The sequence below is a fragment of the Terrapene carolina genome, unplaced genomic scaffold (assembly GCF_002925995.2).
Source record: "Terrapene carolina triunguis isolate 2854851 unplaced genomic scaffold, T_m_triunguis-2.0 Scaffold96, whole genome shotgun sequence".
In the NCBI taxonomy this organism is placed as follows: domain Eukaryota; kingdom Metazoa; phylum Chordata; order Testudines; family Emydidae; genus Terrapene; species Terrapene triunguis.
Window position 1 is genome coordinate 34,956,671 of NW_020664447.1, and position 17,369 is coordinate 34,974,039.

Genomic DNA, 17,369 nt, shown 5'->3' on the forward strand with positions numbered 1-17,369 from the left:
CAGATTTCAGAGCCTGTCAGTAGTTGGCAGGCTCAGAGCATTTGCAGAGACTGGCACAACAAGAAGTGCAATGTAATGTGTCACAAAATGATACATTGTTGCATGAAAATTACACTCTTGGTAGAGGCATAGTTGCATGAACAGGAGGGCTCCTATTCATACACTAGCTTTGTAATTTGGGAGGCCTGTACACCATTTGAACGATAAGGTCTGCTGTAGACAGGCGTGTGCATGTCAAGTTATCTACATGCCATCATGTTCATAACAGTTTGTTACAAGCATGTAACAGCACGTAATGATTTGTAAATGACAAACATTTTGGAAACTCTTAACACAAGCCTGCTAGTTCTGACTGATTAGCCAGAAGTGAACACTGACAGCATCCTGAGCCAAAGGCCATGTCATCTGAAACAGTGAAAATGCAATATTTTCCCTTGAGTAGCAACCTTTAATGATAATGCAAGGGCCTCAAGCATCAGTCATTAACCAAGAAGTTTCCAACCTGGTGTGGCTTAGTCTCAGTGGGTGCCTACTGCAGCCTCTGGCCCTGTTGATTCCATCTCTCCTTTTTCCCCTAAGGAGCATTCCTTGGAGGCAGAGTGCCAAGAGAAGGTTGGGCCAATGGGCTGCTCTGGGTCCAAGTCCTCTGGGTCCAAGAAGCAATGCTACCAGAGCTGGGAGATAAGACAGGCAGTTTCATGGAGCCACTCCATGCTGTACTGTGACCAAGCATTTTCTGTGGGGTGAGGTAGATCATGGTCTCACAGCTTTTCCTGCTCCAGCAACATACCTCCTCTGTCCTGTACCACTCAGGATGAGAGAGAGAGAAAATGGAGCTTTCCTATTTAATAGAAGGGGAAAGGAACACCCAATGTGCCAGAGCCACAGTAAAGGGGAAAAAATTCCAATTCCCAGAGGGCTCCCCAGTGCTGCCCAATATGCTTGGGAGGTACTCCATGTAAACATCTCCAGAGCCACCTCACTATTCATCACTTTCAAACCCCTTCTCAAAAAAACCTCTCCTTTGCCATGATGCCTACCCAAAAAACAAAAACAAAAAAACCACCACACAGCTTGATAACGGTTGGGCTGCTGGTGTGCAGAGACCACTGCCTATCATGCTGACCAGTACTGTCTCATTGTTTACTTGGACTGCCCTGTCTGTGTTCATCTGTTGTCTCTTGTCTTATACTTAGATTGTAAGCCCCCAGGGGCAGGGACTATCTTTTTGTTCTGTGTTTGTACAGCGCCAAGCACAATGGAGTAGTGATCTACGACCCAGGCCCACAGGTGCTATAACAACACAAACAAATAACATTGCTCCTCTGTGGGGCCTATTTACACCTGCACTCTCTCCATCCCCAATTGTCTCATATATGCTGTCAGCCTACCTCACCACTAAGATTTGAAGCACGTAAGCCCCCCTCACCACACAGTGATGCCTTGTTCTGTGTGGCCTACCTCTCCAAGTCACTTCCACTACCTGTTCTCAGCTCAAACGCAGGCAGGGAAAAGTTTGATCATGTCAGGAGTGCAGGCTGGTGATAAGGATTTCTGACCGGGAAAGCCAAGGAGTTGGGACTACAGCCCAGAGTGAATTCAGAGTTGGCTCCCCACAGCTGGAACCAGTTTTAGTCCTGGCTTGAGCTCCCCAGTGGCCTAACAAAGCCCTTGAGAAACAGCTAGTGTCCATGGGTTAGCCACCTTGAAACAGACTGGTTCTTATTAATGAAGCAATATATGAAGAAGACCCTCTTCCTTCCCTTTCTCACCCCAACCTCCAGGCAATTCAACTGACTGAACTTGTTGCTGGTGAAAGGTGCCAGACAAACAGTGCTAGAGAGATTGATGTTCTTGCTGTATCCACAGTGCAGGTACAGCACAGACAGCAGCCACTCACAAAACCACCACCATGATCTGGAGCAGGAGTGAAGCCAGTAGCTTGAAACATGTGCGCGCACACACACACACACACACACACACACACACACACACAGGCCTAGCTATTGTTCTCTTCTCCACAGAATATCAAAATCTCCCAAGCCAGGTAGGACATTGCTACTTCTTATATATATCTATCTCCCTGGCAAAAAAGGTACAGTCGGAGATACCTACTAGGGTATTAAGAAGCCAGATGAAAAAATAGACAGATGTTATTGGCTGCAATGAATATTACCCTAAGGAAATTAAGTATTTACCCATGCTTGGTATAAGTATTTTAAGAGAATATTTCTCGCTATACCATCATTAATCAATTGAAAGGGGACAGGGGCTTCTTAGGGGGTGGCGGTGGGATTCAATTTTGTTTTATATCTTTCTGAGGGGATAACAAATAAAAGTAGCAGAAGTTACTCACCGACTGCCTCTGTGCATTTGTTGGGACGTGCATTCACACCAATAAAGGTGCCACAGGTAACAGCACTGAGAATTTCAGGAAACCCTGTGTGACATATACATCACTTTCTATAGTGAAGAAGAGAGTGAACACTTTGGACATATAGACCATACCTGGATCTCTCTGCACGTCCCAGAAAACTTGAGAGGCTAGTTCACAGGTCTGTATTCAAGGGTTTAGCAACACAACTTACATTACAGCAGTAATTACAATAAACACACTTTACACCTCACTGAAGAGTAGCAAGAACCCTTGGTGCCTGATCCAAAGCTCATGGAGGCATTGGGTGTCTTTCTGTGGCTTTCAACAGGTCTTGGATCACCCCCCTCTGAGAGCTAAGCCTGATACTAAAAGAATCTGATAGCAATGTGTGTGTTCTCCGTGGAACCCACCTCACACAATAGTGAACCTGTTTATATGGCAAGTAGAATGAAAGTTCCTGAGCTGTTTTACCACACAGGTACCCTGCTTTGCCTGGATACAGATTACTCCAAAAGGGTTCCACCGTTAACTGGAATTAAGTAAGTGCAAAAGAGCAGCATGTGCCTATGCTATAGTGAAGGATGGGCCCACTGATCATCCCCAGCAATCAGTTCTGCCTATCTACCCTGATCATTTAGTACAGTTAGTTATTAAAGCAGAGATTATGTTTCCTAGCCCAGTGGGTTCTCAAACTGGAGGTCGGGACCCCTCAGGGGGTCGCGAGGTTATTACATCAGAGGTTGCGAGCTGTCAGCCTCCATCCCAAATCCCGCTTTGCCTGCAGCATTTATAATGGGGTTAAATATATAAACAAGTGTTTTTAATTTATATGGGGGGGGGGGTCGTACTCAGAGGCTTGCTGTGTGAACGGGGTCACCAGTACAGTAGTTTGAGAAACACTAGCCAGTTTCAGACTCTGCTGACTTGAGCTGCTTTTGAACCCATAATCACCAAGTTAGGCAAGTCAGCAAGGAGCTCGCAACACAGCACTTGCAGAGTAAGATCAATGCATGGGCCACCCCCACCCCATTTTATATTATAAAACTTTTTATTTCAGGGTGGTAGGTGACCATCATCATAGTAATGTGGAGTCACTACAAAGTTAAACAGACTTAGAATTATTGCTGATTCTGTTCGGAGTCAGCCCCCACTTCCACTGACCAATGAAGCCTTCCAAACTAGTTTGAATGATTTCCTTAAAGAAATCTCTTCTCCGCCCCCCACATCTTTTCATTAATCACATTGGTTTGTTTTTGTAGGGTTGCTCATAAAAAACGAGGCTGCTGGCTTTTAGAGCCCAGACACTTACATGAACCTCCCAGATCTGAGAAGACACAAGTTAACTAGAGTCTCACACCTCAATAGTAAAAGCAGCAAAGAATCCTGTGGCACCTTATAGACTAACAGACGTATAGGAGCATGAGCTTTCGTGGGTGAATACCCACTTCTTTGGATGCATGTGACCTCACACCTCAATAGTGTGCACTTAAAATGATACAAATGACCAGAACATGGTTTTGTAACTTGCCAGCATCTCCCATTCAGAACAGTGCCCCTTGGCTCCAATACAATGGAAGAGCAGGTTTTGGTGTCAGTTCCCACTCTTTAGAGTGGAATGCATTTCCAGGAGGCATTCTCTCTGTGTAGATGGATTCATAGCTGTAAGACTCAGCTGGGTAAATGACCATATGCCACACTATGTTTAGCCATACACCTTAGACTCACACCAATGGGAGTTGTACTTATGCATTGAGGAAGCCCTTTGAATGAGATTTCTGGGCCTGGTTTTCCAGCTCCCATTGACTTCAGCGGGAGTTGTGGATGATCAGTACCTCTAAAAGTCAGGCCCTAGGGGGATAGAAGACACCAACGTGCAATCAGAGAAGGCATCTCAGCCAGAATTCTGATTGCCCAACCCCAGCTATGCAGCAAGCTGTAGTCACTGGTTGGCTGCCGCCTCCCACCACGAAGGCAGCTGCATTTCAGTGTTTTTCAGCATGCTTGGCAATATTTCCAGGTAAGGGGGTGCAACACAATTGTAGGACCTGGGTTTGCAATCATAAAACCTTCTTGAATTCAGGTCTCAGTACTTCCAGGCATCTGTGTGTGTTTGGGACAGAGAGGGAAAGAACAGGAGATGGCAAGCAGGAGAAGAAGAAAAAATGAGGAAAGACATAAGGCAGACAGAAGACAAATTTGAGTCCATGCACCACTGAGGTGTGAGGCAGCGGTAACAGCCCTGGCAGGGCTTGCTTACAGTAGTCATAGCCCATCCAGTCACATGTCCATTACCAGTATGGCAGGAAAGATACAAGGATGGGAAATTAACATGGAAAAAAAAAGAGAAGTGCTGTTTTATTGCCTAATAGGGAGCTAAGAGGCTTGTCTGGCTCCAGGCCACACCACAAACATCCTATGGCTGGGTTCTGTTATAATGAAGGGGAAGAAAAAAAATAAGGCAGCAGCAGAGAAACAGGAAGCTAGCTAGCTCTTTGCTAATCTTATTAACGCTTGCGGTTTCACTCAGTTAATACAGTTTGTAGCTTAGAGTCCCAAGGATTCCCTTCCATTTCTCCCCACTCTGAACCCCCCATTCAAGAGATTCCCCATCATCACCAACAGGCTCCTTTCAGAATGAGTCAGTCAATCTTGCTTCAAAATGCAGTTGGAAGTAGCCCTGAGAAGGTTAACTGGACTTGACATTTAAGTGACGGCTACTCTCAGATCGGAGGCCCCAGGGTCAACAGTCAAGGCTCACAAATCATCCTCTCCCCATCTACATCTTCACAACTGATCAAGGCTCTGGATATCTGTCTCCAGCACTGAAATCCTAGAGGTGGGCATTCTTCATAAAAAAGTCACTCTCTCTTGCAAAGCTCACATTTGGCAATTTTTAGGGGAAAAAAAACACTCTTGCATTTTATATATTTATTTTACATGCATACACAAACTCAGGTCTTTTATTAATTGGGTACTTATTTCCCGATCTTGAGGTGGGAGAGGCCATGGTGGATTTTTTCCTAACATACCCACATGACAATGGATGCATTAGAAGTTCTTAAAGAACTACAGTGGAGTTCTCTCCCCCTCTCAAAAAAAAAAAAAATCGGTGCTTGGCCCTTATGAGATAACTTATTTAAAATCGGCAACACAACCAGTGGGCCTATGGGCCAGAGACAACTCAGCCTTTTCGTGGCTCTGACAGGCGCCTTAGGCAACACCTTCATGAAGTCTTCCCAAGGTAGAGTCTCCATCCTTTTCTCCAGTCTAATTTCAGACAAAGCAAGCTGCCTCATACCAATGCAACCAAACCCCAGAGAACATCCTAAGCGTTAGACACAACAATGATAAATCACAGGCACAGGACTTCACAGATAATGCTACAAAATAAAATTAGCTGCAATGTAGTGACAAGCTCGCAAGCCTTAAGTAAAGCTGTGTTAGCTTTTGCCATCTCTGTCACCAAAGCTTGTGCCACCAACTGGGAGGACTCCAGGCCATTTTAATAGGTGAATTCCAAAGATATTGCAATGAGCAGTACACAATCCCACATCCTCATTGGTGAAGATGGCTTACAACCGCCAGTACATAAAACGTATTACATGTGAGGCTTTGGAATTATATATCACATGCAGTGAGGCACTAGTTCAATAGCAAAGTGCCTAGGACAAAAATAGCTGCACCCCCACCCTCCAGGATACAGTACATTACTGCATTTGTATTATGCTGATCTAATGGTCAAAACATTAAAAAAAAATCTTGTGTGCTCTAATTAAGACACAATAGATGTCATTTTAATCTGAGCCTACTGCTCTTCCAATCCTAGCTATTTTAATAATACTGTTAGACCCATAATCCCAAACCTGTAATCTAGCTACATTTAATTTCTGTATCAGGAAAAGGCCATCTCAAAACATGAAATTTTTTTAAAGAGACCAATTCTCACTAGACAGCCTAAAAGAAAGTGTTTATACAACTTTCTGGACAGTTTCTATTCAAATTTCACCACTTATTGGGCTAGCAGTAAGCACAAAATACACACCAAGTTACACTCTGAAAATCAGTAATGAGGTTAGGGAGGCTGGTTAATGGTATCACCTTTGCCTTGTGTAGTTATGTACAGTAAGATAGTGATAACCGAATCACAGACCCAAGAATTTAAACTGGTTGCCTGCAACAGTCAAGGAATTCCCCAGAACCATACATTCACACCGCTGGGCTAATAGCTTGCTTCCTTTTGGGTGTTTTCCCCCATCCTGTAGACGATTAGGAGGATGGATCTCAGAGTAAGTGGACAGATGGTTTGATCCAGTACATTAAATCTTGTGATTTTAAATTGCAGTCCACACTTCTGTAACATCCCTCACAAATCTGCACAGACCATTTTCCTGTCCATCCCCACCTCCTCCTCAGTTCTTCCACTAACATGCTGCTGTGTGGATGAACAAGTCACTACAAAGCCCAGATGCCTCACTCATCTCACAATATGAAGCGGTTACAACGAATAATAATGTTCTTGGTAAAAATACAGAACAAAACAAAAAAAGCCCTGATCAGAGGGAGAGAGAGAGTGAGCGAGCCACCTCCCACTGCTCTACAATGAATTGCCTTACAAAGCCAAAAAGAACAGGAGTACTTGTGGCACCTGAGAGACTAACAAATTTGTTAGTCTCTCAGGTGCCACAAGTACTCCTGTTCTTTTTGCGGATACAGACTAACACGGCTGCTACTCTGAAACCTTACAAAGCCAGTGATTTATCCATCCTCTGCAGAAACACTTCAGAGACGCTTTTGAGTTAATGTCTTTAAAAGAACTAATACATTATAAGGTGGGTTATGTAATACAGGAGAGTCTCATCTTACGCTGGGATTATGTTCCGCTGTCAGCGCGTAAAGCGAAAATCGCGCATAGTCAAAATTACATTGAGTGTAATGGCGGGCGGAATCGCCCGCACTACAGGTACAGTATTTAAATAATTGTTTGGTTTTTGCTGACCGCGCAAAGCTGAATTCGCGCATGTTAAATGCGCGTAAGATAAGACTCGCCTGTATATTTTATTGGACCGACTTCTGTGGGTAGGTCCATTGGACTGAATGGAACGGAGAGTCAGGCAGACAGCACCCATTCCACAGCTTTCTGGCCATACAAACTACCATTTATGTTCATAACTATCTTTACATACGGCACATGACACACTGCTTGCTAGACTCCGAGGATTACCAGTTACTGGGATGGTGCCATTTCTAAACAGATAATTTCAGTGATTTATAGATACTGTATTTAGTCAATATTTACCTATAAACAGGACGTGTTCAGCACAGCTTAGCTATTGCTGTCACTGTTCCACTAATTCCAAAAATCTTAATGCTTTAGATTTCTCAGCAAGAAGTGCGTTTTATTGCAGTTTCCTAGTAAGCAGTCCTGTGTGATAACAGGCCTGGAGAAAACAAGCAACGTTATTTTTTTTAAATAAAAATTAAGTGTTTGAATCATTTACATTGAATCAATATTTTAAAATAATGTTACTGTAATCCCTTAACAGACAAAAAAACAACTTCTGTTGCTTTTAATTTCTGTTCACTCATTACAAATGGATTCTTCACCCTACTCTGCATCATATTGTCAAGATGGCAGCCGTCTGGTCAGAAAGGGAGCACAGTATCGTCATTAGCATACCAGGCTGGGAATCAGGAGATTTTTCTTCTCTCGGTTCTGCAACCTTGGACCAGTCGCTTACAAACAGCGACCAGTGTCTGAAATTAGAGTGAACCATTTGAAAAAACATGAGCCGGATTTTCAGAGGTGACCAATGCTCAGCATCTCTAAGACTCAGATCTATGGTATTTCAGATGGAGGCACCGCAAAAGTCACTGGCCTCACAAACGTTTTAGCTTGAACTGCCACTGCATCCTCAGGGGCTAGTGTTCTCACTGGGGGTTGGTTGTCTTCAGCTGTGGACTTTGCTTTCATCACCAGTCAGACGAAGCCCAAGCTTGCTGATCTGCAGGGAGCTCACCTATTCACTCAGGGCCTGATCCAGCCCTCACTGAAGTCAGTGGGCGTCTCTTCATTGACCTATGGGAGCTGGATCAAGGCCTCGGATTTTTCTGATCAAGAGGTGGAAATTTCTTGTGGACTGTGAAGTTCTATTTCACGGCGGCTTTTACAACTGGAATAACAAATTGGCTAGTATTTCAAAACTAGTAAATGCCCACAGGAAGGCAATAATTGGCACATTTTACAAGACTACATAGATTTCCCAACAACCTGCAGTGATGAGAACATTTTGAGAGTGATCTTCTGACAGTGGCTTTCAAAAAGTTTCACTGGATAACAACGAGAAGTAGTAGTAGTATCAGTCTGCTAGGACTTAGCAAGTGTTTTTTGGAAGCCCATTTACTGTATTTTCTTGAGAATAATTGGGAAGAGTATAATAGATGGTAGTTTCTTCTAACTGAAAGATTTCACCAAGAGTCGTCCGACATTGCAAGGGAAAGAGATTTAATCCCCACAAGAGACCCCTGCTGTTGTACAAATGGGCCCTGCAGTAGCTTATTAAAAGTCAGATTGAGCAGAATTAGTTCTGTTCATTATTTTCCACCCCTTAAGTGAATATCGCTGCTGAGATGAGCTCTTGAAAGCCTCTTAAAAACCTTTCTGAAAACATGACAGCCCAAAAAGCCTCTTACAGAAAAGCTATGCAGCTGGAAAAGCTGTTTTTTCCAAGCAGTAGCAGTGCCCCCTCCATTCTAAATTGACAACTTCCTGCTCCTCACCTAGCAAGCTCCTGCAGGGAGTTAGTTACTTAATGGAGTCTGAAATGAGAGGATACAAAGAAAGATGTGAGGGAGCGGAGGCATCTTCCAGCTATCAGGTTAAAAACGCCTATCATCATTCATAAGAACTTCTAGAGGCTTTTCCTCCACAGATCTCAAAGTGATTTATAGGAGACAGTAATCCCAATTTTACTACTCACCTGTGAAGAACACTGCATCAATCTCATTGTACAGAAGGAGAAATACAAGCACACGGAACGTGTGAAAACTACCTGAAAACTAACTTTGTATAAATATCTCCTTGCACATTGGGTGCAGATCTGCTGAGCATTCAGAGTCAGTTACTAAAAATCAGCAGATCTAAATTCTTACTCTGCATTAGTTCTGCTGAGCCAGCGCAGCAAAGAGAGATTCTAGTCCTTTTGTGTGTCAACAGAACTGTTTACAACTGTGCAAATCCACTGAAGACAATGGGATTGCACAGTTACCACCCAGGGCCTAGTTTGTCCTATACAGCAGTGGTTCTCAACCAGGGGTATGTGTACCCCTGGGGGTACGTAAAGGTCTTCCAGGGGGTACATCAACTCATCTAGATATTTGCCTAGTTTTACAACAGGCTACATAAAAAGCAGTCAGTACAAACTAAAATTTCATAAAATGGACTTGTTTATATTGCTCTGTATACTATACACTGAAAAGTAAGTACAATATTATATTCCAATTGATTTATTTTATAATTATATGGTAAAAAATGATAAAGCAAGCAATTTTTCAGTAATAGCATCCCATGACACTTTTGTATTTTTATGTCTGATTTTGTAAGTAAGTAGTTTTTAAGTGAGGTGAAACTTGGGGGGGTACACAAGACAAATCTGACTCCTGAAAGGGGTACAGTAGTCTGAAAAGGTTGAGACCCACTGCTATAGAGCAGTGCTGAGAATGGCTACCTGGGGGTAGGTATGTCTATTCTCAAATGTTGAAGCAGATTCCCTCAGTTTTACACAGCTTCAGAGTAGCCCTTCTGCTTGGAAGTGTTAAGATGGAAGCATCTCTTCCTTCATACCATCAAAAAGGGTGCTATCAGCACTATTCACATAATGGAAAGGAAACACTGAAACAGTGACAGTAAGTTCTAAAAGCTGATTATACAAACAGAATTATTTATAAAAACATCATATTATATACATACATATACACACACAATATATATACATACATACACAAAAAGCTCAGAAACAGTTGGTGTGCACTCATGCACTATACAGGCTCTTCTCTGAATCTACAATCTTTTCTCTCCAGTCTTGGCTTGCTATAAAAGCAACAGCAGCTATTGTGGTTGTGAAAAAAAACCTCTGAAATGTGAACCAAGCATATCTGGTCCAGACATGAGTCTGCAAAGCAGGTGTGAACTGCCCTCTTCACCTCACTGGGCTGAGAACTTAGATGCCCAGTGATTATTATTTAATGTCAACACTGTGAACTATTTCATTCCTTGTGTAAGGCCTTGTCTACACTGCCACTTACAGTGCTGAAACTTTCTTCACTCAAGGGTGTGAAAAAACACCACCCTGAGCAATGCAAGTTTCAGCGCTGTAAAGTGGCAGTGTAGATAGTGCTCCCAGCGCTGGTAGCTATTCCCCTCTCGGAGGTGGTTTTATTATAGCAGGTCTCCCAGCGCTGGAGCCACGACTACACAGCCACATTAAAGTGCTGCCGTGCTGTGTAGAAAGGAAATCACATCTGCATAGTTTACTGTGAGTCTCGTTTTGGGTACATCTACACAGCAGCTGGAAGGTGTAATTCCCAGCTTGGCTCAACATACCCATGCTAGCTCTGCTCAAGCTAGCGCACTAAAAATAGCAGTGTGGCTGCAGCAGCATGGGGAATGGCTCAGGCTAGCTGCCTGAAATACATAGTCAGGGAGTCAGATGGGATTTACGCAAGTGGCTAGCCTGTGCCACCATGGCCACAGTGCTATTTTTAGCACTCTAGCTCTGCTCCCAGCTGTTACTCTTCGGTGCCACAATTGAGCGATACTTGGGAAATACCACCACTTCCCCCTTAATAAAGAAGGAGCCAAGCCCAAAGAGTGCAAGGGCATATTCAGGCCCCACTGAGGGGGCACCAGGCAGCACACAAGATCACATTTTGAACATCTGCACATTCTACACAATCTAGTGATTCACATAGACAGCTTATTTTGTGGGCAGAGCATGGGAGAATACCACTTCTCCCCCACCATCTGACCCCGCATATACACGTGCACAACCAGAATGGTGTCTCACTATGAGTTTATGATCCTACATCCCTCTGCAGAAGAGAATCTCTTTGGTCATGTAGCATTTGGAGGAAAGGATCCATGCCACAACCCCATCCCCCAAAGAGAGAAACACGCAGACATCCACATCCCTTCTATCACAACAGGAGGAGGAGGAATGACATGCAATATTCCAAATTCATTGGTCCAGGCTCAGTTTCAATAGACTATAGCAGGGGTCGGCAACCTTTCAGAAGTGGTGTGCCGAGTCTTCATTTATTCACTCTAATTTAAAGTTTCATGTGCCGGTAATACATTTTAAAGTTTTTAGAAGGTCTCTTTCTACAAGTCTATAATATATAACTAAACTATTGTTGTATGTAAAGTAAATAAGGTTTTTAAAATGTTTAAGAAGCTTCATTTAAAAATTAAATTAAAATGCAGAGCCCCCTGGACCGGTGGCCAGGACCCGGGCAGCGTGAGTGCCACTGAAAATCAGCTCGCATGCCGCCTTCGGCACGCGTGCCATAGGTTGCCTACCCCTGGAATATAGTTTAGAGAGACTATTATAGATACACTAATTCCTTAGACCATTTCCCCTCGTGCCACTCATTTCTCCTGTGCGTAACCCACGTTTATAGTGTAGCTCTTTGTCCCCTTCTAGTGGTTGGCCCACGTAGCTGTTTGAGTGTGCTACATCCTTGATCTAAAAGACTAAAAGATTTTTGCTCAGGCAGCAGAGTCACATGCTTTTAGATCTAGAGGCATGGGATCAATCCCTGCTGCTGACAACCAAGTCAGGGTATTACACGATTTATGAAATCACTTAATATTTACCCCAATGAAGCACAAGTAACAAATATAATATACCTCTCCCATCAGAGAAGTATCTATTAGCAAAACTGATCACCTTGCTCTGCAAAGGAAATTGCTAGGCTCCACTAGGCCACTTTAGATCTTACCAACTTTAGTATCCTAATTAATTCCTGGGTGAGAATTAAACTTTATGGCATAGTCAGACAATTCTTTTAAATTAGTCAGGAGTAAAATAAAGAAACTACTGCTAGTTGGTCCTTCAGATAAGCAATCTAGCATTCTCACACTGTGGCCTGGGAATTAAAATTTCCCTCTTTCCTCCCTGTTGACATATAAGCTCACCTACCATGAACTCTGTTCTCAAATAAGCACTCTTGTTTGTATGCTTTAGGTCTCATGCCTTTTATCCTCTCCATGCATCCTTTTCAAGCTATGAAACCAATGGCAGGAGCTCCATAGCTATCATTTCTAATTAACTCATCAGTCTCCAATGGAAATCTTTCTGAACCCACAATTTCAGTTAACTATGAATTAAAGTATTGGGGGTGGGGGCCGCAGGGAAACAAAGAGTCCTCTTATTGGTACACACAGTCACAGTTACTCCCAAATTCATGAAGGGAGCCAAACACAATTTTTAAAACTCCGGATATACTCCCACCAGCCTCCAACACCTATGTCTAGGGCCCTACCAAATTCACAGCCATGAAAAATGCGTCACGGACCGTGAAATCTGGTCTCCCACCATGAAATCTGGTCTTTTGTGTGCTGTAACCCTATACTATAGAGATTTCAAGGGAGAGACCAGCGTTTCTGAAATTGGGGGTCCTGACCCAAAAAGGGATGGGGGGGTCCACAAGGTTATTTTAGAGGGGTTGTGGTATTGCCACCCTTACTTCTGCACTGCTGCCTTCAGAGCGGCGGCTGTTGGCTGGGCACCCAGCTCTGAAAGCAGCGCCCCGCCAGCAACAGCACAGAAGTAAGGTTGGCAATACCATACAATGCCACTCTTACTTCTGTGCTGCTGCCTTCAGAGCTGGGTGGCTGGAGAGTGGCAGCTGCTGACTGAGGGCCCATCTCTGCCGGTAGCACCGCAGAAGTAAGGGTGGCAATACCATACCATGCCACTCTTACTTCTGCACTGCTCCTGGCAGCAGCGCTGCCTTCAGAGCTGGGCTCCCGGCCAGCAGCCGCCGCTCTCCAGCTGCCCAGCTCTGAAGGCAGTGCCACCACCAGCAACAGCGCAGAAGTAAGGGTAGCAGTACCATAAACCCCCCTACAATAACCTTGTGACCCCCCACCTCCCACAACTCCTTTTTGGGTCAGGACCCCTACAATTACAACAGCATGAAATTTCAGATTTAAAAATAGCTGAAATCACAAAATTTACAATTTTTAAAATCCTTTGACCGTGAAATTGACCAAAATAGACAGTGAATTTGGTAGGGCCCTACCTATGTCCACTATATGCGACAAGAAAGTAGTTCCATTTTCTATTCAGAATTGGCAAGATGTGATACAAACTGCAAGCGTAAAATTAACGAGTGATTCACTCTAGTGACTTGACAGTTGTAGGAGGTGCCCTGCCATGCTGCTTTAAAAAAAAAAAAAGAAAAAGAAAAGAAAGAGTTCTATTTTATTGTCTGATGAAGTGACTAAAAGGGAACTGTTTCAGGGATTAGGATTCCAGAGTGATCTAATACAGGATGCCTTTGGCTTAAAAAGAGAAAAAGAAGCAGCTAGGACTCCTCCTAAACTCCCCCCCACCCCCAGTTTAAAAAAGGGATGAATGTTACCATTTTTGGACATAAGTTCTGCACAAGCCCAACCCTAAACCACACCATTCAAATGAGAAGTGAGCTATCATCCCGCTTGTGATCACATGGAATTGGGGACCATTCAAAAAGGAAGAATAAGGTGGTGGGAATGCAAGAGGTAATTTACTAACAACAGATTGCTGGTCAGTCAGTCAATCTGATCTCCTAAATAGTTGTAGTGCTCCTGTTTCCTTGTGTAGGTGGGAGGCAGGTCTAGCGTACAGGGGTCATCTCCAGCTGAAGGAGCGTGCACCCTGGGGAACAAGCTAAATTTTACATTCACATTCTGATTTCCTCCTTAATCAGCGTCTGCTGCCCCCAAAGAGAGCGTTCCTTTGTGTGCCATTGTTCTCTGGGGGCAACGCAGACGCGTGGAGAGCTTTGCAATGGGAGTGACACTTCGTAGCAGACACACATGTACCTGCATGGCCCTCCCTTCTCCCAGGGCACCAGCAGCCGCCCAAATCATCTCCAACAGCGTCCTGAGGAGCAGTTCGGCGGCCCCTAATAGCACGCACAGCAGGACAAGCCAAATGCAGTCCCATCACTATTTAAGAAAACCAGAAAGTAAGGAGTGTTGCCTGGTAAATTGCATTGCGAAATGTGAGGGGACTGAGCTAGGGCTCCCGTCTGCATGGCTCCTGGCGCTGACAGGGAAAACATCTGTTGCTTTAGGGGGGAAAAGGAACTTCTGCGCTGCTACATTGGGCAATAAAACGGCTCCATTTCTTTGCCTATCCACCGCCCCTCACAGGTCGCACTACTTCAGCGCCCACCCTCCTCCCACACACACAGGTAGGAAAGACAACAGCCTAATGTGTGTCTGTTACACGTTGTTTCTTTAAATCACACAAGCCCTCCAGACGCGTTTAGAACACAATCTCCAAACGCTGTTTCCACGGGGATCTGTGAGCCACCAGATAACACCTTGGTTTAAACTCGGTTAAAATCACTGTTGTAGATCGAATTAAAAGACAGGCGTGGGGCGTGCTATTTGCTACACGATTCGAGCTCTGCATCTCAACAGGTCCTGTGCAAAGCTGGGCAGGCGAGTACAGCTCCAGGGTCCATTGCAACCTCTGACCATATGGGAAAAATCAGAGGGAGGAGGAAATAGGCGGCTTTGCATATACAAATCCATAATTAGGTTGATGTTGCAGCTCGTCCCACCCCCAACCCCCTTCTTCAGACGAGGCTCCATTATTTAATTAAATAAAACGAGAGGGTGATGCAGGGATCCGGCTCTCAACAGGAAACCTGACCAGCTATCAATCAAACCAGCTCTCTGCCCTGGACCCTCAGCAAACGTGGAAAATACCCCCAGCGTTAAACAGGGAGGGGACTGAACATGCGAAGGTAGCCACACAGACCCCCAATACACAACTAGTCTCCAGCAAATCCAAGGAAACCTTTCCCCCACCCCCATCCTGCTAAATGCCTGTAACACAACACTCCTCTCTAATGGAGCTACTGCAGCCTCTACTAATGTCACCCCACCCCCTGCTCCAGGATCTTTACTAGGATGCTTGGTGGGGTGGGAGAGAAAGGGGTGAGGTGAGGGTGAAAGTGGGGGGGGGGATTTACCTTTCTCTGCTGTTTTTCCCAGGCTGGATCCAAAAGCATGTCCCTGTCCCAGTCCTCCTCCGGCTGCATGTAGTCATTGGTTTGCGGAGAGTCATAATGATCCATGGTTGTGCGTGTGTCCTTTGGTCTGCTTTTGGTTTTCCTCCCCTGCTGCTACCACAGCTCGCGCGCCCAGGCGGTCTCGAGAGCTCCGTGCTGAAGCACAGCTACAGCGGAGCACAGGCAGAGAGAGAGAGAGGAGGTGGCGGCGCGCGGCAGCTCCACTTACACCAGAGCGCAACCTAGTCTTTGCACACACAGAAGGGAAGGGGGCGGTGGGGGGAAGAGCCCTGCCTCCTAGATAATTTCATTGGCTAGGCGGAGTTGCCAAAAGTTCATTTTCCAAGGCTACCATCGCTCTCATTGAGGCCCCCTTGTGTCAGTCAGGGCTTTCAGCAGTTGATATAGGTTGATTTAAGGCTGCCCTCCCACCTCCTTCCCTTTACTCATGTGACATCTGAGTTTAATCTGCTCAGTTTGGTGACGTCTCCCCTTACCTTGGGGGTTTATAGTAACATCAGAAGCTACTGAACAGACAGAATATACATTCTTAAACCCAGTGAGATACCTGCTGTGCAATGCAAAAAATGCAACAACAAAGTATGTCTGCTTATTGTGTTTGACCGAGGGACAAGGTGGGTAAGATAATATCTTTTATTGAACCAACTTTTGTTATATTACCTCACCCGCCTTATCTCTATAATATCCTGGGACCAACACTTCATACTATTATATTTGATGTATTATCCCCTCATTCCTGTTTTACTAAACAAGCTTCTACATTATTCAGGTCGGTGTTAAAGAAACATTGTCAGATTAACCATGTACAATATTCAAACAAATAGTCCTTACCTGGATTACTAGAAAAACACCTTATTAAAAACTGAAAAAATGTTAAACATCTCATTGACTTGTCAGTAGGAATGCACTTTATTTAAGCCAGAATCCTGCAAATCCTTATATACATATACTTAACATGTCTGTAGTCTCGTTGAGTTTAATGGGACAAATGGAAAGTTAAGCATGTGTATGAATTTGCAGAATAGGAGCCTTACTCTGTGCATATCTGTCAAATTGGACAGTCAGTTACAATGTTTCCAGTTATTTCATTTCCTGATTCCACTAGCACTGTGCTACAATGTTTGGGTTGCAAACTTTATAGGGAAAAGTTTATTGGTTAAAAATCAAATTATATTGAAAGTTTGAAGAGGAGAGTAAAACACATATTAAGCCAGAGGGAGACAAAGAAACATTTGACATAAAAAGTTAAAGCTACAATAATTTTTTGGCTCGGATGCTCCAAATCCTTATGCACATGCTTAACTTTATGCATGCCAATCACCTCATTGAGTTCAGTGGGACTAGTCGCATACTAAGTTAAGCCCATGTGTGTTCCAGAACTGGGGCCTTAAACTATAGAGTGTGGTACACATTTTCTTCAGCGTTTGCAAAAACATTCCCTGAGTAATTCTGAGTAAATTCCTTCAGAGTAAGTCTGGCAACTTTCCAAACCAAAATTAAAGCACTCATGGACATGCTTAAAGGTTAGTGCATACGTAAGTGTTTTGCTGAACGGGAGCTATGGCTCTGATCCTATAATAGGGTCTGCCTAGATAAACCCCTGCATCTTCACAGAACCCCGGGAAGTCAATAGAGCTCTATATGGGCACAAGGATCAACCAAAAGGTGGAATAGGGTGAGATCA

At 44.2% G+C, this 17,369-nt stretch overlaps 1 protein-coding gene across 1 annotated transcript in view; it reads right to left on the reverse strand.

Annotated features, from left to right (window-relative positions):
• LOC115271199 (alpha-actinin-1-like) overlaps positions 1 to 15,911 on the reverse strand; it is an 87,988-nt gene extending 72,077 nt beyond the window's left edge. The window contains exon 1 of the mRNA XM_029911407.1: positions 15,626 to 15,911. Coding sequence (XP_029767267.1) covers positions 15,626 to 15,730 — 105 coding nt within the window. The 5' untranslated portion in view covers positions 15,731 to 15,911. The remainder of the gene's footprint in view (positions 1 to 15,625) is intronic.
• Between the last annotated feature and the right edge of the window lie 1,458 nt (positions 15,912 to 17,369).